This window comes from Panicum hallii, chromosome 2 (genome assembly GCF_002211085.1).
Source record: "Panicum hallii strain FIL2 chromosome 2, PHallii_v3.1, whole genome shotgun sequence".
Taxonomy (NCBI): Eukaryota; Viridiplantae; Streptophyta; class Magnoliopsida; order Poales; family Poaceae; genus Panicum; species Panicum hallii.
In genome coordinates, this window is record NC_038043.1 from 49,173,956 (window position 1) to 49,196,840 (window position 22,885).

Below are 22,885 nucleotides of genomic sequence, written 5' to 3' on the forward strand. Positions count from 1 at the left end.
CACCGAACGCGACGCAAACGCACGCGCACGCACACCTAAAAATGAGACCCTCTCGTGGTTGGGTTCCAACGGCTCATCAAACAGATGCCGAGATGCTCCAGTTCGGCACGGCGCCACCGTCTTCCCCTACCACTCGCCGAACAACCCGTGAGCACGCCACAGATTAGGACTAACATTATCACTCAGCTAATACGGAACAAAAGAACATGTTGGAATCACACTTTTTTTTTCACAACAGAAACAGATTACTGGTACTAGCACTGCACTAGAAAGGTTGGTAAGAAGTTGGGGGGCTAGCAGTTGGGAGATCTACCCGAGGAGGGCGGCAGGAGGACACCAGGATCTTGTGTCCCTGCATGCACATTCCATCGTCAGCCTCCGGGCTGGCTGGCTGGCTGATTCTACAAAGAACACGGGATGAAATCAAAGCTAGACGACATCAAACTAACAAGGATGCAACGAAGAGTAATTCTAGGCTATCTGCTGCTGCTGCTGATGCTTCCTACTCTTCACCGCGACATCTGCACAGGGAAATGGGAAACCGTATGTACAGTTTCGGTACAGCCGAGGGGGCCGGGGCCTGTCAGGTAGCGGTTGGTCTATGCTTCAGTTCTCCATGGCGTCCGCCGTGCCCGCCTCCTCGCCGGCGGCGGGGGAGGCGGCGGCGGCGACGCTCTCGGAGGGCGCGGACTCGCCGGCGGCGCCCGCGGTGGCGTCCACGACGCAGCCGTCGCGGTGGCAGTCCCGGCAGAGCTCCTCGACGGCCAGGAGCCGGCGGCGGAGGTCGGCCATGTCGCGCTCCATCAGGATGAGGCGCTCGCGGAGGGCTAGGTTCTCCTCCTCCAGCCTCGCCGCGCGCGCCTCCTCGTCCTCGTCGTCGTCGTCGTCCAGGGCGGCCGGGGCAGGGAGCTGGACCATCTCGAAGCGGCTGAGGTCGTGGTCCAGGCGGCGCTCCACCTCGACGTGCTCCTCCACATCGCTCTCGCCGGAGCCGGAGTCCTCCTCGCCGGCGGCCTCCCCGGCGTCGGCGCGGAGGCGGATGAGGCCCTTCATGGACCCGTACCCATCCACGCCCCACGCCTCCTTGGCCATCTCCACCAGCACCTCCCGCGCCGGCGACAGCACCGGCGTCGGCAGCACCGCCGGCGTCACGGGGCACGGCGACACCAGCGACGCCACGCCGCCCGCCCGCTTCGCCCGGATCAGGAACGACGTCGTGTTGCGCGGGGCCGCCGCGCCGCCCCACCGGGCGCCGCCCGACGCCGCCGGCGGGGCCTTGCGCTTCCAGGGCGTCCGCGCCGACCGCTTCCACGCCGGCCGCGCCGGCTTGAACCCCAGCACCGGAGGCTCCATCGCCGGCGGGGGAGCCGCCGGCGCCGCCCCCCACATCGGGTGGTGGTACGGCAGCGGCGCCGGCGGTCGCATCATCTGCTCATTCATGGTGTGGCAAGGAAGAACTAATCCTCCCAGATCCGAAACCCTAACACTAAATCACAACCCCAAACACCCCAAAAATCACACGATTAGCTCCGGGCCCTAATCGCGGGATCGGAACGTTTTCGTTTTAATCTCTTCAATCCCGTTCACCGTGTGTTTTTAGAGATTATTTAACGAATTCGTTTGATCCGATTTGGGGGGGAAGTGGTGGAGAGAGATAGAGAGAGGAGAGAGACGGCGTGGTCTAGGAAGGTTGCGGGGGAGGAGGGGGTACGCGGGTATATAAAGAGAGGTGGGCGGGTACGGACGGCTGGATCGGGGTAGTGGGGCACGGGCGGCTGAGATCGATCGGGAGGGTTCGTGCGGTTGCGTGTCGTGGATGGACAGCAGGGGCTGTGCCGCCATCGGACGCCTTCGCGTTGGGTGCGCTGCGCAGCGAAGGAAGCGGCAAAAGGTGCACGGTTTCTTTTTCTTTTTCTGGGCTTATCTTTCTCGACCTCGTTTCGATCTTTGTATCGGCAGCCAGGAGAGGTGGTATAATTTTTCTCGATTTTATTTGGAACTTTGTACTGGCAACAAGAGGAGGTGATCTAATTCTAGTGTGTTCAAAGTGGCGAGATTTTGTTGTTTAATTAGTGAAATTTGTTGTTTAATTTGTCATAATTTTGTTTTGCATATCGCAGGAGCAATTAAAAATTTCTATATTTTTTATTAGATGATGTCATGCTATTGGACGAAATTGCCTTGTACGTTTTCACTTTTTATTAACATTAAAGTAGGATGACGTCTACAAAATATATTGTGCAAAGTTATCAAAATAGAGTAAAAGTTATTGATGCTTCGTGGCTTAACTTGAAAAGTGCACAAATCTTTTTTGACACGGACGCATAATTACTGCAAATGGCAATAGACATCTTTCATACGTTGCAGTTAATATATTGAGCTGTAACAGGCCATAGGTAATGTTGTACATTTGTAGTAACCATAGCTCGTGATAAAAGTTTAATCTACTTTTGCAACAAAAGATATGCAGAGGCAGTGCTAAAAAAAGAACGCCAACCTTTTCAATAAACTTCCTCTTAATATATTTCACTCTTCAATATAATGTAAAATTTATCTATTTACCAAGGTAAATGATACATCATGTTTGAAGCATATTTTTATAGTCTCGTCTTCCTTTTGCAAAGGGAACGATCCAAATCACATAGAAGGAATCATTAGGTTTCTAAGGAATTTTACTGAAGCTCAAGCTCTAATTTGGTATTCAGTCCACGTTAAATTTGTTGATCAACGGAACGCAATTCGTGTGCCTGTAAGACTTAACACAATATTATGAATCCTACATCATATACAAACATGTAGTTTGGACCGTATAAGAAATGAATTAATTAAGAAAAGTATGGTTAGTTAATCGTGCTCTTCGATAAGTCAAAGAAAAAAAACCACTCGTTAGACACTGTCCCACTATCCAATAATTTTATCACGGTCTTTAATTCTTTTTCGACTCTTGCTCTAAATAGCTCGCTGCTTACCATTTCATTCCTCTTGTAGGCAATGCCATGCTACTTTAGCATGTTTATAGTATGGTGGTACAAACCTTTGCTTCATCATTGTTTGTGATACGACCATGCCATGTTATTCGGTTAGCAATTGTATGCTCATGCTATAAATCCGTAGTCTTTGTATGTTATGGCTCTCATGTGGATGATGTCTTGGCTTGATCCGCCCACGTTTTTACCTTATTATCCACACTAGCCAAATAAGAAAGATTTTGAGAACTGAGTCTAGCTTAGTTAGTTTCAATGTTATTCTTTCAATAGTTGACGTTTTAGCCGTATGTGTGACGTTTTGTGGTAGGAATGTGCCCGTGTTTTGAAGTTTTCGTATTATATTTAGTAAAAGAAAAAAATTTATGAAAACAAACAAAGTACGAAAACCATTAAAGTCATCCACCGGGAGTCAAATCAAAGAAAAGAAAAGAATGTCATCCATTATACGCCCTCTCATGATCTCATTAGTCTCGTCACATTCTGTTTGGACTCTCGTCAAACATTCGCTGCGTGCCTACCGTTCCAAAGGCTGCTTGCGCGTCGGCGGCTCGGCGTGCCCACGGCGGCACGACCTCGTTCCACCGCGATCAGGGAAGCCAAGTTTTTTTTTTAAACGAGCACTGCTATGTTATTTAAGAGAGAAGAAGAAGTTCCAAATTCTTACAATAGAGATATTATATAAATAAAATGCAATTCGAACTCTAGAGAATAAAAATAGTGTCTAAATATTAGAATCAAAAGATAACTCGGGACCACCATAGGCTAATTTCTTGTCATTAATCTCCCTCTTGATCTCCTGCATGACCTCCACTTGTGAACCCACCTGCTGGTTGAACACCTGGCGATTCCAAGCCATGTAGATCATCATCGCAGTCTTCAGTTTCTTGTTTTCTTAGGCAGCTTTGCGACTTCTCTCTTCTACCGGTCTAAGATCTGCATGCCTGGCTGTAGTGTGTTAACTAAGCTCCGTGTCTAGCTGAACATTTTGCCCTAAACCTGCTGGCCGAATTGACTCGAGGAAGCCAAGTAGCGGAGCGAACCCAGAAGGCAGCAGCCATCAGGCGTCAGCTACCTAACGACCCTACGCCATGAATCATGACGCCGATACGTGTGACTTCGGTGTCGTGATTCGTGACGCCGATCTCAGAGTTCAAAAGTGGAAATAAGTCTATATAAATATTTTTCGTAAAAAAACTAAAATATAAAAAATACGGCTCACGCCGCTCACCTCGGCGCCACCGACGAGACCGACCGACCGCGCGCGTGCCGTGCCACGCAACGCGCACGGCCTCGTGGGCTCGTGACCCGCCACCGACCAGGCGCGAGCGGCGCGGCTCGACTCGATCCGCAGGCTTCCGTCGCGCGGGCGCGCCAACGGTTGCTTCCGCCGCATCATGCCTGACGCTGTGGTAACGGGCGCCTTCCGGGATTCCGCGGCCGCGCGCCCAGCAAGGAAACGGCCGTCCAGGCCAGGCGTGAATCGTGACGGACGATGGATGATGTGACGGGTGAGTCGTCGTCACTCGTCAGAGTCTCCCGTTGAGGGTATTTGGACGGTTGCTGCGGCACTGTCCGGGCTGTTTGCACGGCCAGCCCAACTCACCGGACAGCGTGGGCCTTGCAGTGTCCGTCTCGGGAATCTCTCCCCACAGGCCAAGCTGGGGCTGGGCTCTACCCGATTGCAAGTCTGGGAAGCCCAACGAAACCCGGGCCGAATCCGCTCACGCATCACCGGTCGTCTTCCCTCTTCCTCAACCTCACGAATCACGGAGCGCCAGCAGCCGATCCAGCCCCCGGGCAAATCCCCAACCGGTGCACGGCAACACCAGCGAGCCGAGAGGAGGAAGGGCAAGAGCAGGGCGCGAATTCCACCCAGAAATCGAAGGTTTTGAGCAGAAAAAACGAGCGAGACTCGATGGCGGAGGGGTCGAAGCCGGACGTGCCGCTGTTCCAGCTCCTCACTGACCTTCTCCAGCAGGTACGCTCCGCCTCCGCGGTCCCGATCTGTCAATCGACCCAGTTCCTGCGTGGCCGCCGATTTGGGGGAAATTTTGTCTCGCGGCCGCGCTAATTTCGCCGATCCGGAGCATTGCCGCGCTTTGTGGCTCCACAGTTTTGTTTCCAGGATCTCAATTAGAGCAAGATACTGCTGTTAGTATCAATTTTTTGTCCACCCAAATTAGCCTCGGAACGTTGGAGTCGAGGTATCTCATATCGACGTCTCGGCCCCTAGTAAACCTAAGTGGTTGTGCAAGGAGGCGCATCTGCCGGACCTGACGCATGTGCTGGAGGCGTTACAATTCAAGCTACGTCAACCACTACGACAACATGGCTCCCAGGCGCAGGCGTCGTCCAGTTCGGCGCTATCCGCTGGGGTGGTTTTCAGCGCTGCCACCATGGAGGCGATCTCTGAAGATTTAGCTCTCCCTTTGCATGCTGAACCTGTTGCTTTTAGTTTGGCTGAACCTGTTAATTTTAGTTTGGCTGGCGGGCGCGCCTAGAATACGCTGAACCTGATGCAAAAGAACACCAACTCTGTGCTTTGTTCCCTTGAAATAAAGCGGGGAAACCTTGTTTCTAAAAAAAAAGCATGCTAGCATGAACCTGTTGCTGGCATGCTCATCAGGTTGATGCTGGATTGCCCTACTTCCCTGGTATTTTCCTTGCTGGCCATCATCATACCAGCATGCTTTTAATTGGGTTATCCGATTACTGCTTACAGTAAAGATCGGTAACCCAATCTGAGTTTTGTAGTGATTTACATCTACCTGAACACGCCGTGCAGTGGTGAAGCAGCCGAACTCCTTGTATGTAATTCCTGGACGAACATCTTTTCCTTTCAGCTTCTCACATGCGTGTGTTTCTTTTGTGTTGTGACAAGATAAAATTGGGATAGTCACAATTTTGTTTGTGTTGTGACAAGACAAAATTGGAATGATCAGAACCATCCTTTGCTGTCTCCCTTGCGTCCACCAAAGGCCAGGTAGAACCAGCTGAGTTGATTTTGTCAGTTTATGTATAAAGCCAGTCTGGCTTAAAACAACTAGGGTCACCTGCATTTTAGTTTTGACAGATTACTCAACGAGGAGCATAGCTACGGTCCTTTTCCTAGAAATAAACGGGAACATAGTTGGGGCCAGCAGAAACACTTTACAACTTACTGTTCACACCTTAGAGAACTATTTTGTGTTGAGTAAAAATTGCACCCATTCCGGCACCATGCACAAAGTAAAAGGAATTGAACCCATAGGCTAGTTAAATGATCCATTACATTTTGTGAGAAATGCCAAATTTGATCCATATCTTAACAGCATCAGCTTTCTTTCCCCAGGAGATGATGTGTGGTTTGTTTGCTGTGAATTGTGCTTCCATTCATTTGCATAATGCATAAGAGTGAACTTTAGTATATCAGTGTGTTCCATAGCATGTTGTATTGTTGCGCTGTTTCGTGACTACTGACATATCAGCATTCGTTATCTTTCAAATTGGATCCTGGTTATGTGCAGTTATGGGAACTTCTATTTTCTGTTCCATATTTCTGACTTATGGTAGCAAAGGAAGAAACACTTCTACTTGTTGGTTGATTATTGACAATAGGTATTTGATTCAAAAACTGTAGGTGGAGTCAATGAGCAACCAGGAAGAAGTAGAGTTGCGTGCTAAGATCGAAGCATTAGGATTAGAAGTCACCAAGGTACCGGAGCAGGCACCTAAGCATCTTGACGAGGTAAACACAAATGCTGTAATCACGTTTAATCGTTCTCTGCACCATGGACCTTTATAAATTGTCTCTCCCGCTTCTGTTCGACCTTCTTTAGCTAGAAATAGCTGCAGAGCTGGACAAACTATCATCACGTCTTGATAACGTCGACAAGATGATATCATCTGCCATGGCCTCAGATCCAGAGGTGAAATCTCTATTGAGCAGCACTGCGGATATCTGGATGCCGGTCATAACTGCATCCGCCGATGAGAGACGGTGTTTTGCAGGGACGAGCAGTGAAGGCAGCCAGGACGAGAAGGAGAATTCCAAGCAATAGCTGGCATATGGGCTGTGATTGTTTCATTTTGTGGCTTTGTATCAACCTGATATATGTTCATTCAAACCAGTGTTCTCATCGGGGTCATGTCTCAAAAGATTTTTGACGAAATAAACAATAAACACGTCTGTCATGTACAACAATTCAATAATAAGTGCGATCTGAATTGTGAACCCTCCAGTCGGCCTCAATGTAACACTAATCTGTTTTCAGTTGTCACTTCAGTTCTTCTGTATCAAAGCTGCCCATGGTATTGCGAACTGAGCGTAGTTTAGCTGGTAAGGTTGCTCGTATTGTGTTTTGAAAAAAGAAAGAGCTGTGCCCATGGTATCGAGCGTTGCCCATACGCTTCCATGGGCGAAAAAGGCCAGAGAGCAAAATCTGATGAATAATCAGTGGGTTGTGGATGGCACGATCGTGATGTTCTGTCGACTTGTTTCTCACAATCAGATTAGCGACCGCGTCTGTTAATCCATGATGCCACGTCGATTGCCACATATCATCCACACATTATCCTGTAAAACCCATTTTTGTGTGCCCGATGTGCTCTGCTTTATCATTTACAGGTAATCGAACTATCCACCCAGACATATGTTGGGACCAATTTGGCGCCAAACCAACGGCCACGCGAACACCACAAGTTTGCCCATCTCATCTTCTCCTCCATCCACTGCTTCCAAATCCCTCCAAAACTGTCACCAAACCATGGCGCCGTCAACGTCCTCCTCTCGTCCCGCCATACACTTCACCGTCTCCTCCTCTCCCTCACTTATCCGCTCGGGAGACTTCACTTGCTTCTTAGGTGGACGAGCTTAGATTGCTAGCGGCCGCCGGTGAGGTCGAGCGCTGCTGCATCGCCATGGCCGAGGACGGCAAGTCCGACGATCAGATCCTCAATGAGCTCGACGCGCTCAGCCACACGCTCTACCAGCCGCACTCCAAGCGCCGCACCGCCTCCCTCGCGCTCCCTCGCGCGGGCGGCGACGGCAATGCCGGCGGCGCCGACGCCGTCCGCGCGGAGGCGCGCCCGCTCTCCCGCCGCCTGTCCATGTCTCCGTTCCGGTCGAGGCCTAAGCTGGACAAGACCTTGAACGATGACGACGACGACTACGACGCGGCGGGCGTGGCGCTGCCGTCCAAGAGCCAGAGCTTCGCCGCGGTGACCACGAGGCTGTCCGTGGCCGGGGAGAAGAAGGGGATATGGGGCTGGAGGCCGATCCGCGCGCTGTCGCGCATCGGCATGCAGCGGATGGGCTGCCTCTTCTCCGTGGAGGTGGTGGCCGCGCAGGGCCTCCCGCCGTCCATGAACGGGCTGCGCCTCGCCGTGGCCGTGCGCAAGAAGGAGACGCGCGACGGCGCCGTGCAGACCATGCCGTCGCGCGTGCAGCAGGGAGGGGCCGACTTCGAGGAGATGCTCTTCGTCCGGTGCAACCTCTACTGCAGCGGCGGCGGCGCCACGGGTAAGCCGCTCAGGTTCGAGCCCCGGCCGTTCCTTATATCGGCGGTCGCCGTGGAGGCGCCGGGGCTCGACCTCGGCCGGAACGCCGTGGACTTGAGCCTTCTCGTGAAGGAGTCCTTGGAAAAGAGCCAGCAAGGGGAGCGCGTCCGGCAGTGGGACATGGCGTTCCCGCTCGCCGGGAAGGCCAAGGGCGGCGAGCTCGTCGTCAAGCTGTCGTTCCAGATCATGGACGATGGAGGCGTCGGGCTGTACAGCCAACCAGCAGTCGCAGGCAGGACTAGCTCATCTGCGTCCTCCTCCTTGCTTGCTCGAAAGCATAGCAAGTCGTCGTTCAGCATCACGAGCCCCAAGGTGGCGCGCCCGGAGCCGGCGCTGATACCGTCGAAGGGCGCGCCATCACCGGATTTGCTGAGTATTGATGACTTCAAGCTCGACGAGCCTAGCCCGGTAGTGGCCGAGGTCAAGCAGGAGGAGCAGAAAGAGCCGGAGCGCGAGGCCGAGGATGAGAAAGCCGATGACTCAGAGTTCCCGGAGTTCGACATCGTCGACAAGGGCGTGGAAGGGCAGGAAGAGAAGGATGAACCGAAAGAGGAGGCTGAAGACAAGAAAGAAGCTGAGGAGGAGGATGCTTCCGCGGCCGGCGGCGACGAGGTGGTCAAGGAGGTGGTGGTGCACGACAGCGCGCACACGTGGCGCCTCAACGAACTCGAGGCGATCACCAACCAGATCAAGGCCCTCGAGAATATGATGCACAGCGACGTGCCGGACGCGGGCGCCGAGTCGCCGGAGCGCCAGGAGGAGGCGGCTGGGCTCGACGCCGACGAGGAGGAAGTGACTAGAGAGTTCTTGATGCTGCTGGAACAAGGAGAGGACGGGGACGGGACGGGCAAGCTGACGGCTCGCCAGCAGGTGTCCTCGCTCAAGTCCGGCGCGAAGCCTGGCTCTGGCGACGACGCCACGTGTTACATCTCCGACCTTGGCAAGGGGCTCGGCCCCGTCGTGCAGACCCGGGACGGCGGCTACCTGACCTCTATGAACCCGTTCGACATCCCGGTGGAGCGGAAGGAGCTACCCAAGCTCGCCATGCAGCTGTCCAAGCCGTTCATTCTCCACGACCAGAAGCTTCCCGGCGGCGGCGCCGAGGTGTTCCAACGCCTGTGCGCTGGCGGGTCTGAGGCCCTGTGCGCGAAGCTGGGCGCGCTCATCTCCATGGACGATGTCGTTGGCAAGACGGCCGAACAGATCGCGTTCGAGGGCATGGCGTCGGCGATCATCACCGCACGGAGCAAGGAGGAGCTTGTCGCGAGCTCCACTGCGGCTCAGTCCGTCTCGTTGCTCCGGACAATGTCCATGGCGATGAACGCCGGGCGCCAGGACAGGATCGCAACGGGCATCTGGCATGTCCAGGAAGCGCCGGTGACCGTCGACGAGATCCTGGCGTTCGCGCTGCAGAAGATAGAGACGATGGCCATCGAGGCGCTCAAGGTCCAGGCCGACATGATCGACGACCAGGCCCCGTTCGAGGTATCGCCAGACAAGACACAGGCCGGGCACCTCCTGGACACCGCCGCGCCGCCGGAGGAGTGGGCGAGCGCCTGCGCCGGCGCGGACGCGGTCACGTTGCTCGTGGTGGTCCAGCTAAGGGATCCCCAGCGCCGGTACGAGGCCGTCGGCGCGCCGTCGGTCGTGATCATCCAGGCCGCACGAGCCGCCGCCGGCGGGGACGACGAGCCGAGGTTCAAGGTAGCAAACCTTCACCTCGGTGGCCTGCGGCTGAAGTCGCCCGACCGGCGAAACATGTGGGACGGCGAGAAGCAGCGGCTCACGGCAATGCACTGGCTCGTCGCCTACGGGCTCGGCAAGGCCAGCAGGAAGAGCCGGGCAGCAGCGGCGGGGAAGGCTGGGAGTGAGGTGCTCTGGAGCATGTCGTCAAGGGTGATGGCTGACATGTGGCTGAAGCCGCTGCGCAACCCGGATGTGAAGATTCCCCAGAAATAGCTGCAGAAATCTTTGCTCCTACAGCTCACGATTGTAAACTATTTCATTCCTGCATTGTTGCATTGTGGTGAAGCCAAAAATAAAGGACTGTTCTGTTTCCTGTTTGTTTGAGAAAATTGTAAGAATCCATACTATGAACAAGGAATATTACTGTTACACTAAGAGAACAGATGTTGGCCCAAACATGCAAAGATACTGAAGGTTATGCAATGAAACAGCTGCCATTGCTGAACCTGAACATAGGCAGTGGTGAATACGTTCAAGAAGCATCAACCATGTGACAGAAAGAAAAATCAAGAGCAGTAACATAACACAGAATTTCACTCAAATCTCGATTCTTCAAAATGATTATTTACACTACGAGGTCGCATTTATACATGAGAAGTGCATAATTTTCTCATATACATCAACCTTACAAAATACAGAGCATCATGAATGCACTGGTAAAGCACCACCTGACCATAATGCTGTACCTGGAGGGGTGCTGAATCTCAAGGTTAAGTAAGATGTGCAGAAACATACAATGCGAGGCAGCCATTTTTCATATGCAGCTGCAGAAATCTTAAACATGATGTATTTCGGTCAGTTACTTGTTTGCTGAAACTACCAATCATACTTGTCCCCGTAGTAAGTCAGAACCATAGAAAAATACTTGTCCGTATGATACCAAAAAATGCATCACGAAACCTATCTGAAACTGTTCAGATTATATGTTAACTTCTTCCAGGTCACGGGGGAGCCCTCCAGTCGTTGGCCTGAAATGAACAGATTTACAGTCATGATAAAGCTAGCACAGAAATGTATCAGGAATTCAAATAAACACATCATGCTAATTAAAATAAATGGATATTGGCACATTTGAGATGGATATCTATGTGTTTGCCTTGTTGATACTGACAAGGATGACACCCAGTTTTCTTTGTCCAGCTGGTACTTGTAAGCTAGTGGTGCGTCTGAATGTACATAACTAAAAAAAGATTTCCACGAATTTCACAAAAGGAGCTTGCACAGCAATGTTAGCATCAGTGGAAACTGGAGGTGCCAATCAAAAGGAGCATTGACAAACCAATCGTAGGAGGCAACAGGGATTTCTTTATTATCACTATCAATGTATAGCTAAACGCACTGGTGAAAGATGGTGCTCGTGTAGAGAAACCAGACATCAGCTAACGGTTAATAATTATATGATGTTCATGTTCTTTATTTCAACATATCTTCATCCTTTTAACAATCTAATACAGTCATACAATGTTCATGTTCTTTATTTCAACTCATTTTTAATTTAGTCCGTCCTTCTTTTTTGACAGATAGGTTTCAATTTGGATACCTGCACAGGCATACAATCTTTCTTCTTTGTGACAGTATTACTAGGCAGTATAACTAGGCCATTTTATAATTATGTAGTATGAAATCAAGCTTGATATATTCCATGAAATAGTAATAATTGTAAAATTAAAGTCCAGTTGTACATAGAGCTATCAACATTTCAAACAATGCTTATTCAGTTTATAAAACAGTAATACACTTGAGCTAACAGGGAAACTGCTGACTTACAATCCAGTCAGTATCTTGATTGTATCATAGAAGAACCATTGCATGGTTATGACGGGTCCAACAAGGGTGATCCGAATGGGCAGGCTTCTTGTGAACAAATTACGAAGCCCAATACTTTTCACAGCCTGAAAGTGTAAGATGGGATCATTAGATTAATGGCATGCTAATGATCGATGTAATGGTGGAACTTAATGACAATGATTTTCTTGGATCGAAAATTACAATTATATTCTTACATGTATGATGTTTTCAGCCTTTTTGTTGTACAAGGATGAGACAATATTGTCTGCAGGATTCGAAACAACAGTACCAACAGCACCAGAGATGTAACCGGCCAGACAAGTAGCACCAAGCTGCTGGATTGTTGAGCAGTTTTCCTTTCTCTTTTGAATAACTTTCTGATATAGGAAGTCCACAGTATGCTCAAATGTCGAAAACATAAGCATAGAAACTACAAGAAGAGGAAAGCGCGGTAAATAAAAGACAAAAGGCATCTGAAGATAAGAAGATTAACATCTCGAAACTAAAAGATGCATTAATGAACTGACACAGTAGAGGAACTGGAAGAAGATTCAAACATCGCATAGAGGAGACGATTTAAGATGTTGGAAGAAGAGACTGATTGCCGATGCTGATTCTAGAAGTTTCTTAGTTCACTGAGCATAACATCATGATCTCCAAAAGACAGAAATTTGAAAGTAGAGATATTAATGCAGCAGCGATTGCTTCTCAAACTTAATCAGTGAAGGCAAGCAAGTTTGTACCCATTCTTACACAACATGTATGAAACAACTTTTGGAAAGGAAAAAAAATGCTAAGGTCCAAAATTAATCAGATTTGATGCAGCATCAAGTCACAGAACTATCACATACATTACTTCATCTGATTAAGCAGCATTTTGAGAAATTGAACATGTACAAAATAAGGGGGAAGTTCAATTACATGGAAGATTCCGTCCCCAAAGAGGTAGAAGCCCCCTGTAAAAGCTGCAATAGAAAAATAATTATATTTTTCTCAGGATGGTAGATGAAGGCTTGCATCTTCAAGCATACAGAGGATGCATCAAATTGGGATAATGATTTATATCTTATTCATAATAGCTTACCCAGACAGGCCTTCAGTTGCATACACCCTTGGAAAGCCATCAATCAAGCCTTTTGCAAACATGGGCTGTGTCTGAACACGGACTTTCACCGATTCAAATGGGGACAGGCCAACATCAGCTATGATTTGAGCAGAGGCACTGCTAAGGAAGTATATGGTGCTCTTGTTACTGTCTGGTAGCATGTCAGAGTACCTCTTCTTGAAATACTCATAGAGACCAAACTTGCAGCCACCCTGAACACCGTAGCCAAAAAATTTCCCTCCCCAGCCTCTCCAAAGTGAGGAAGGTCCCTCTTCTTTCACAAGAACGTTCAGTCCAGCAAATATACTGCTATACTTCATCGGATTTACCTGACAGATAAAGCAAGGGAAACGAATTATAAACTGAAGGTACCTTTTCTGTAACAGTGATTAGGCATTACAGTAGATAATCGAAAGGCATGTAAGTGGACATAAACGCCAATTCATCAGTTCAAAACCCAGAAATTATTCACATAAATGCCCTCAATTTCATCTTCTGTTCATCTCAGAAACTAAGCATCTAACTTCTGTTTTAACATCTTTCACCAAGCTCTATTGCTGGAATGATTCTCCACAGAAGCATTTCAGCAGTAAGTTCTAGTGCACCCCTAACATATCAAGCTCACCGCTAAACCTTAACTGCTGGAAAAACCCAAATTCGCATAGCATTGAGAAATAACAACAGCAGTACAAACCCCCGAACCAACATCCTGAGGCCGCAGCGGAACAAAGGTGCCGCACGCCGCACGGCAGCGCCGCAAGACTGCATCTTGAGCACCCGACCCACCAAGCAAGTCCACTCACCTGCATGTTGACCTTAAGCACGTCGAGCGGGGTGATGGCGAGGTGCGTGGCGCCCGCCGCCAGCATCCCGCCGCCGGCGCAGAGCGCGTAGTACTCCGGCGAGAACACCCTCATCCCCGCCGCCGCCCCGTTGCCCCTCCCCGCCCTCGCGGCGGCCTCCGCGTCTCCCATTCGCGCGGCCGGAGGGCGGATCGGGATCGATCAGCGTGCTCGCCTCCGCTCCGGCGTTGTTGGAGTCTGGACTGGAAATGGACCACGTAGCGGGGCCGCGTGCCTTCCGCTTGCCCTTCCCTTGTCGTTGAACGGCTGACTTGTCCAGGCCAAGGAGAGGGACCTTAAACCCTAGCTGAGTGGGCCCATGTCAGCGAGCGGTAGAGGACACATTTTTTTTGCTTTTTTAGAGGGCTAGAGGACACGTAAGATGTAAGCTCCCTTGGCTGGGCCTGCCCAGTGGGGACCGATGCCACAACAGGTCCACAGCTTTCTGAGGCAGGGAAAAAGAGAAGATGCCACGGGAGGCTACAGGTTTCAGTTTCATCACCTGGCAAGGGCAAAGTACCAGGTTCTCTGTTTCAACAGAGGCCAAAACTCGATTTCTAACGCTGCAACGAACAATAAACCGGTTTCTAAGAACCAGACTTTTCGTTTCAATAAGGAAACAAAAAAATCTAAGGTCATGCTTGGTTGTATGATTTTTCCTCGATTCCTCCGAGTAATGAATGGTCTCGTATCAAACTGCTATGTTCCAAACATAATATTTAGAAGTACTAAATATAGACTAATTACAAAACTAATTGCACAGATAGAGGCTAATTCATGAGACGAATCCATTAAATCTGGTTAGTTTATAATTTGACAATATTGTACTACAGTAAATATGTGAATAATTTATTAATTAGGTTTAATAGATTCGTCTCATGAATTATCCTTCATTTATGCTATTAATTTTATAATTAATCTATATTTAATACTTCTGATTGGTGTACAAATATCTGATGCGGGATTAAAGTTTAGTCATCCGGATTTAAGGTGAAATCAGAGGCATGCGAGGATCTTACCAGTTGCCAGTCCACAACCAGGTTCCTGGCCATGCTTTAACCGGCCGTCTTTGCGTCCGGAAACTGAACCCAATGTTGCAAAACAATAGCTCATTGATTTATAAATCACCAAGGCAAGAAAGACCAAAAAGTTCAATGCTAAAGAAAATAAGCAAATCGAGACCAGACATGCTTGGGAAGCAACGAATATCCACAAACTGACACAGTTCTATTTCTCCTTGGGCGCAACATTCTTACCAGCAAGCAGCAGCCTTGTCTCCACTCTCCAGGGCACTAGCATTCAGACCTGATCATCCGGTAGCCTCAGATTCGGCCGCGAACTTTGGGTTTCAGAAGTTCAGAATCAGCCACGTTTCATACAAGCCACGCAGCTTAGCAACAACAATAAAAGAAATGATCAACAACACAACAGCCAAATAGATAACAGAGGCTATTATATCGAACAAAGTACTGGTAGATAGATTAAGTTCACACAACATAATTATACCAAAAAGCAAATATTAACTGGTTTCCATATCACATCATGGGCCAGATGCTGGTGAAGCCAAACACAGCTTCGTTATTATGCAGGCAGGCAATTATACTAGTCCAGCCTGTCACTGCTTCAGCATTACACATATAACCCACCTGGAAGAGCAAATCAAAGCATATTTGCTGTAACAGGTAGCAGGGCTTCCACCAAGCTTCAGAATGGTGGCACATTCTGGTGTAAATTGTGCCGCTTGATGGGCACTATCTCATATGATAAATTGGCTGCACCATTGCTTCCTTGCCCAAGTTGCAGAACATGTGGGGTTTGGGCAGTCAGGAGATCAGGGAGCATTCTTTTCTTCTCGCGCCTCCTGTTGGTGGCTGCGCCAATGTTTCTCTTGCGGCTGGGGTAAGCCCTATTTTCTGCCCTGGTTTGATCAAGCAGAACACTCCCCTGCTCTCTTGGTGATGGGATGCCAGAGACTTCCAACTGGAAACTCTCCAGTATATGGTTGTTATGTGTCATCTGTCCTGCTAAGTTGCTTGGACTGTTACTCGCTTGCCCAAATTCAGGCATTCCTTGTGCCAGACCATGCAGAATACCTATGTCCTCAGTTAGGATTGTTGGCAGGATGCTTGATGCAATTCCTTTCCCCTTCCCTGGTTCAGTATAGGAGTGGGCAGAAATGTTCATACCATGGTTGACAAGCCTGACATCATTGATGCTATGCCTCTGCCTCGTGTCATCCAGCTCATTCTTATCTATTCTGTCGAAGTACTTCTGAGCATGGCTTGCTAGCTGTGCTGGGGTCCTGGAAGGGACGAAATAGTCGGAGATGAATTTCCATGCACCTCGTCCAAGGCAATTCACACCACGTAGAAAATCCCTGCATTTGCAGGTAGCTTTATAAGTTCTGCCAGGCAATGAAGTGACACCTATAAATTCACTATATCCATTTGTACAGTTTTCTAGGCTAGAAACACAGGGGATTCCATCTGAGTTTCACATGGAATTTATTTTTTTTATATAAAAGTCTCCACAATACATATTTCAATTTGAAGGTGATGGCTTGTTTGCTTGATTGACAACATATGGATATATGAAAAGAAAAGATGGGTGTTGAGGTAGTTTTAGTCATATCTGCGGCAAGATCCTTATTTGGTCTTGCAGTTGCATAGAGTTTTCTAGGCTCAATAACCTGTTCAATTAGGATAATGTTATGGAGATGGCTATGATATGAACAACTCTCGCTACAAACAAGTTTAGTAACTTCTGATATGTAGGAGTGGTGGCAGATGTTGGGATAAGTATGTAAAGTGCATAAAACTCAAACACATCTACTGTAGCCACTCCTTCAATTTATTTAAAAAGCTGGAGCAGAGGGTAAACAAAGTTTTACAGGCTCAAGCCCATGCCCAAATGATAAAAAATTATGACCCTGCATATCCTCTAAGACTATGTATATCACATGTCCAAATTAACTACAAAGAATTGCTGTGGTATAAATCAAAACACTTGCCAGGAAAAGAAAGTGAAAACAGTTTTGGTAAAAAAGCAAAGAAACCATGTGCCATTTCACTTTGCAAGCATACCTTTTGCACATAGAGATTTGCCGTTTTAGTGTTTTCCTAAACTACCCATGGTAATAATCTGACGTTCTTGTATGGTAGCTGCAAATATCCTGCCATTAGTGGCCAAACAGTTCATGTTTCTAAAACAACGAGCCAATTATTAACAAGTGTATTTTGTCATGCAATGTAACCGAAAACACTTTTGCTGGCATGAAATTTTTATATTAAAACATTTTTTTGTACCAGACACATAGTTTATTAAATAAATATATATGGCAAACCATCTAGTCTTGTTTGGTCAATAATTTAAATATTGTTCTGGGCATATCTTCCTAATCAAAAGCCAGAAATCAAATTTCCAAGATATCATATGTATGTGTATTATTGAATATTAGTGATGTACCTGAACAGTGCTAGATTTTTTTTTGGCACCCCTATATATGTAGTACATTTTAGTGGAACATCAATGTCATATACAGTGGAAGTCTACATATCAGCACAGAAACAAGTCTCTACTATATTCATCTTTTATAGAGTTAACACGCAAAGAACAAGGCCACATGCATAAGCATATTAGAAGTGAAGTAAGATGTAAAGGAACAAGAAGTTAATAAATAAATAAAAAGAGGATGATAGTACCTGTGTTCCTCGGCAGTCCAACACTGTTTCCTCTTCCGTGATGACTTGCAGTGTGACTTTTGTATTTCCTCCTGATCCCCTGCTGGTTCGAATAACAATTGTTTGGAAGGTTCAAATAAAGGTGTTTCAACCAATGGGTCCATAACCAAGTCATGTGTCTCTCCTTCTAAAAGTTTGTACCAATCATCCCAATCATTAGTTGCATCATCTCTGCTTGGTTCACCATCTGTCTCACCACAGAGCATATCCGCAAAGACCTCAGCATATTTATCTCTCAACTGCTGAATAGACTTTGCAGGGAACCTCTTTGCAAGTGCTTCCATCCTGTCACATGATTTTTCATACCATAACTCGGCAAAATGTACCTTGAACTCCTCTTCTTCGCAGGATGTCCACTCTTGGGTAGCCTTTGGATCCATAACTTCAAAGAAGTCCTTGCCCCTGTTGTAAAGGTAATATGTAAGTGTATAGCCAATCCAATCGGAACAGACAGCTGAGATTTGCATGGGCAAGAAATAAGCTAAGTAAAGAAAAAGAAAACATCACTTCCCTTACCTTTGATTCAGACTGCTCAACCTCAAATAAAAATTCGGGATCAGAACAACACAACCACCTAGCTCTTTTCCGTGAGCAAGGATCTAGTTTTCCAACTCTTGGCAAAGAGCGAAAGCTTTGAGGTTTTCTTATGTCAAAGAAAGTTGGGCCTTAAAGGGAATATATAGAGTCCAAACTGTGTCAAGCATGCTTGCAATGATATCCAGCCATATCGCACAGGATTATGCATTTATTTTCTCAATTGCATTTCAGGAATATAAACTGGGTTTAACATTACTATGATGCACTAGTCAATAATGAGAATAATCTTTAGTGTCGCATACATTTATACACCAAATATCATCTACGCATTGAATGATGACAACATTTATCGGCGAAAAGATAATGTTGAATTGCATAATGCCTTATTTTAAAAGTATCGTACATGCATAGCCTAAAGCTATAATCTCACAAATATTGGTTCAAGATATCGCAATATTCGACCCTCTTGAAAAAAAATCCAGCAAAGTATTCTTGGAGATACTGCTAACGTGTAAGTGATAGCTGTTTGCAAGCTATGACATGTTGACTTTGTGTCAACTTTCTTTCCTTAATCCATAGTGATAGATTTCAAATATCTAAAGATCATGTTGGGGATCAAAAGTTTAAATGTCTTATGCAACTGTTTGGGACAAAAGAAGCATTGTGGGGGGTTAATTAACTGCACTAGCCATGGGTAAACCTGATAGCTGACACTGCCTCATATGAACTCGCCCCTTGAACCAGTGAAGCCTTTCGTTGTAGCCAAGTGATACAGCAAAGCCAGAAAAAACAGTTTGTTCACTTGTGTCTGCAGGTAGCTATGAAAAATATTTGACATATTTAGTAAAAATGCCACTACTATAATTAGCAAAACAAATGACTGATCGATGTGCAGAACCACTTCTTCAAAAGCAAATCTGGAATATGCCTTTGAGGCCAATTTTTCCTAAGGAGAAAGAAGAGGCACATCCCTGTATAAGGAGTAAATCATCCTTTTCCACTTCACCACAATTATCAAACTAACACTACGCAAAGGAGATAAAAATGGAAACCCACGTGAACATATGGGATGAAAAAGATCGTAAGTGTCCGAGTTAACAACAATGATAGCAGAATCTGTATGTTCAGCAACATAAAAGTAATATTTATTTACTTCTACACATCGATAAAACAGCATGTTTTTACCATTATTTCTTCATGCACGTTCCTTTGGGATCTGATCCAGCGGACATAACAAGCTTGGCTTCCCGGTACAACATTCAAAACACTCATAGGCCATTAAAGCACCTGCAACATCCAAAATATGAACTTTGAACCCATTATACCGCCAAGTAGGAAACACTAAAGTTTCGCGGAGCTTGTTCAAAAACCAAACCCTCGAAAGACACTAATTCGATGAGCTTGTTCAATACACAAAGTACACTATCACTGAGACACACCCATTGACAAAGCTTATTCAAAATACAAAGCATACCACCGCTCAAAAGCACAAACTTCAGACTGGTTTCAACAAACGCATCTAGGTTTCCATCATCATATACTGAAGCCAAACTGACACGTTCAGCATCAGACCACGACCCAGCTAGTCCATCGCCCAGTAACATCTAGGTTCCCAATTTTCCTCCGATAATCCCACGTCGCTTCGCATACGGGGTCATCCTGCATCCATATACATATGCGGTCATCCTGCATCCATACAGTCCACCATAAGCCCCGAACCAAGTGACGCGACTGAAATGCACCTCCCCACCGGAACCACCAAATGAGCAAGCACATCGACCCTGGAATCAGACTCACCTGAACGAGACCCCAGAGGCTATGCGAGCGCGACGCGCGCGCTCGGCTTCCCGACACCAACGCCGCCCCGCCGCCCCCATCTCCGCCCGATACTGCAATGACGAAATGGCATGAAATGTGAATGGGATCGGCATGAATTGATACGGAACTAACAAAGTTACGCCGAAATGAGACCGCGATGGAGAAGAAACTGAGCCCGCGAGAGCTGCGCATCATCCCCTGGGAGGCTGGGGGTTCAACCGTCGGTGACGGAGACGAAGGGGTACCTGCGTTTTCTGGAAAAGAAAGAGAAAACAAAAAAAAAGGTTGGTTTGTACCAGTCAATTGGGCCTTTTGGGCTGTGGTGAAGAAAGCCTACTTACCACACACGTCGTGTCCACCCACAGAGATCGCGATCCGAGGCCCAGGGTGTGAAGGAATGTTTTTTTTTCATCTTTTATCTTTTTATAATGTAGCAAAAACAAGTAAAAATGTATACCACTTTTAAAAAATAGTTTTGATATAAATTTTTCCATCTCATTGGGCTCTAGAATTTCATATAGATTTTCTCTCTATCTAATCATATATGGAAAACCTTATATCTATTTAAGTTAGGCTACGCAGTTGAGGGATAAATCAGCCACTTAAAGCTTGGTTCATATAGAAAGCCCACTGAGTAGTACACATAGCATGATATGAGTTCATGGCTGGACTACTGTGAAGTTGGTAGCTCGAGATTTCATGATATTAGTTCCTGACTTTGAAGTTGTGAAATTGAGATGGTGACTATATTATTCTCGTCATGATACATCTAATTTCTTACTGGGCTACCAGTAACCTTGCTTGAGCCTTTTTAAACCCCAAGCTAAATTAGATTCCAAAACTCAGATTAAATTCAAGATCGGGATAAAGAGGCAGGGATTTTTTTTATGTCAAAGAGAGTTGAACTAAAAGGATTGTATATTTCCATCTATGGCAAATAAGAATAGAGTATTTAAGTGTCAAAACTGTGGGGGTATGCATGCAATGGTCAATTTACATGTGGCCATCTTTGGTACTTGGTAGTGTTCATGGTCAACAAGATGCATAAAACACGAAGTCTAATGCATAATATTCACGTAATAACATAATGCATCTAGCGGCCTAGCCATATTTCTATGTATTTAATTATTTAATTATTCAATTTATTGTGAGGAATACAAAGAGGGATAACATTACTATGGTGCAACTCTTGATATATACGTGAAAACAATCTTTTGTGCCGCATTTTCTTTACCCAAATCTGTATATCGATACATACAAGGGAATATAAGTTGAATATTTGGTCTATGTAAGATTTGGTTCAAGATACTGCATTATCCCTCTTGGCATCCTTTTATATTTGCTATGCATCCCTCTAACCAAAATCCAACAAATTATTCTTGGTGATATTGGTAAGGTGCACGTGCTAAGCCATTTGCAAGCTATGAGATATGCTGACTTTTTGTGATTTTTCTTTCCCCTATATAATATGTCTCAAAGTAACGGAAGTTGAAACTTTGATCTATGAAAGATTTTATTCGAGATACTGCATTAACCCTCTTGACATCCGTTGATATGTGTTACGCAATCCTCGATCTTGCAAAATCCAACAAACTATTCTTTGAGATACTGCTAGCGCGTAAGTGCTAAACCGTTTTGCAAGCTATTGTGTATGTTGACTTTTTGTAATAAAAAAATCGTCTATAATACATCTCATAGTAAGGGGAGTTGAATCTTTGATCCATGGAAGATTTGATCCGGGATAGAACAAACAATCAAACCAATCGTTACTCCAACGAGAAGATGGAACAAACATAGATACTTATTCTTCTGCAATCCGGCCTTACAAATGCAGCAAGCTCCGACTTCGTGGGACAACAGCCAAACCAATCAACCCATGCATCATAAGAATGAAGGTTGAACGAACCTATTGGACAATATATAAGTAGCATGGAGCTATGAAATTTGACGATAAATTTCAAACAACAATACACCATTAGCTTGTCGAACTAACGGAAGGGCTAAAGAACCAAAGCAAAATTTATTTTTAGGCCAAATAGGCAAGTTCAATCCAAAAGGGCCAAGAAACTAAGCCGAACTTTTATTAGGATCAACAAACTAATTTAACACAATCTATACTAATACGAAGTATCACATAGTAGAGACACATGTGGGTAGAGTTTGTTCAAAATACAAAGCACACCACCACTCAAGATAACAAGTTCAACCTCGACTGATTATTATCAATCGGCTACAATCATGAATAACCAACTTATGGATTGAGCCTCGAGTTCAACCTTAACATTGCGTACATGCAAGGTCTAATTGGTTCATGCCAAAAACCGCCACGCCAAAAGTCAGACGTGTCATAGTTTTATGCTTCCTCAGTTCCAAAAGATTGATGGTTTTAATTTTTCTAAATTTATAATTTTTGCTATACATCTATACATACATTATATCTAAGTGCATAACAAATGTTATGAATCAAAAGGCTAAAATGAACTATATTTTAAAATGGAGGGAGTAGTTATACCTTGTTGTCAAACTATATCACAATTATGCCACGAATTTATTGGTCACATATTTTTTTACGGCCATAACTTGTCTAAAAGCAACGAATTTTCCCTCTGCCGATACGATCGATAATAAGCAAAGCCGGCGGGCCATGCGGCGGCCCACGCTGCGCCCATCCGACGCGTACGGCAGGTACGCCTCCATCATGCATGCAGTGCAACCTTGCCCGTGCCCATGGGCCGTTGACATCGAGCGGCGCGCGTACTCACTCACACCGGTGTCCGTACGTGC

At 46.6% G+C, this 22,885-nt stretch overlaps 5 protein-coding genes and 1 long non-coding RNA gene across 6 annotated transcripts; 2 read left to right on the top strand and 4 right to left on the bottom strand.

Moving 5' to 3' along the window:
• Nucleotides 1-163: 163 nt before the first annotated feature.
• Nucleotides 164-1,701, bottom strand: LOC112881564. Its single transcript, XM_025946309.1, has one exon. The coding sequence runs from the start codon at nucleotides 1,438-1,440 to the stop codon at nucleotides 607-609; it is 834 nt and encodes a 277-aa protein (XP_025802094.1). The 5' UTR covers nucleotides 1,441-1,701; the 3' UTR covers nucleotides 164-606.
• A 3,045-nt stretch (nucleotides 1,702-4,746) lies between these two features.
• LOC112879947 lies at nucleotides 4,747-7,218 on the top strand. Its single transcript, XM_025944390.1, has 3 exons — nucleotides 4,747-4,965; nucleotides 6,607-6,714; nucleotides 6,806-7,218. Exons 1-3 carry the CDS (start codon nucleotides 4,903-4,905, stop codon nucleotides 7,025-7,027), a joined length of 393 nt encoding a protein of 130 aa, XP_025800175.1. The 5' UTR covers nucleotides 4,747-4,902; the 3' UTR covers nucleotides 7,028-7,218.
• Nucleotides 7,219-7,719: 501 nt separating this feature from the next.
• Nucleotides 7,720-10,651, top strand: LOC112879945 (protein PLASTID MOVEMENT IMPAIRED 1). Its single transcript, XM_025944388.1, has one exon. It carries the CDS (start codon nucleotides 7,887-7,889, stop codon nucleotides 10,482-10,484), a length of 2,598 nt encoding a protein of 865 aa, XP_025800173.1. The 5' UTR covers nucleotides 7,720-7,886; the 3' UTR covers nucleotides 10,485-10,651.
• Nucleotides 10,652-10,782: 131 nt separating this feature from the next.
• LOC112879946 (mitochondrial phosphate carrier protein 1, mitochondrial) lies at nucleotides 10,783-14,283 on the bottom strand. Its single transcript, XM_025944389.1, has 6 exons — nucleotides 13,968-14,283; nucleotides 13,144-13,493; nucleotides 12,981-13,024; nucleotides 12,275-12,489; nucleotides 12,039-12,163; nucleotides 10,783-11,239 (listed from the first exon to the last, which is right to left on the bottom strand). Exons 1-6 carry the CDS (start codon nucleotides 14,136-14,138, stop codon nucleotides 11,191-11,193), a joined length of 954 nt encoding a protein of 317 aa, XP_025800174.1. The 5' UTR covers nucleotides 14,139-14,283; the 3' UTR covers nucleotides 10,783-11,190.
• A 1,212-nt stretch (nucleotides 14,284-15,495) lies between these two features.
• Nucleotides 15,496-19,547, bottom strand: LOC112883337 (transcription factor DIVARICATA-like). Its single transcript, XM_025948620.1, has 3 exons — nucleotides 19,469-19,547; nucleotides 17,708-18,148; nucleotides 15,496-16,383 (listed from the first exon to the last, which is right to left on the bottom strand). Exons 2-3 carry the CDS (start codon nucleotides 18,124-18,126, stop codon nucleotides 15,711-15,713), a joined length of 1,092 nt encoding a protein of 363 aa, XP_025804405.1. The 5' UTR covers nucleotides 18,127-18,148; nucleotides 19,469-19,547; the 3' UTR covers nucleotides 15,496-15,710.
• Nucleotides 19,548-19,677: 130 nt separating this feature from the next.
• LOC112883604 lies at nucleotides 19,678-20,347 on the bottom strand. Its single transcript, XR_003226888.1, has 3 exons — nucleotides 20,255-20,347; nucleotides 20,081-20,172; nucleotides 19,678-19,969 (listed from the first exon to the last, which is right to left on the bottom strand). It is a non-coding gene; the product is annotated as an uncharacterized LOC112883604 (long non-coding RNA).
• Nucleotides 20,348-22,885: the final 2,538 nt, after the last annotated feature.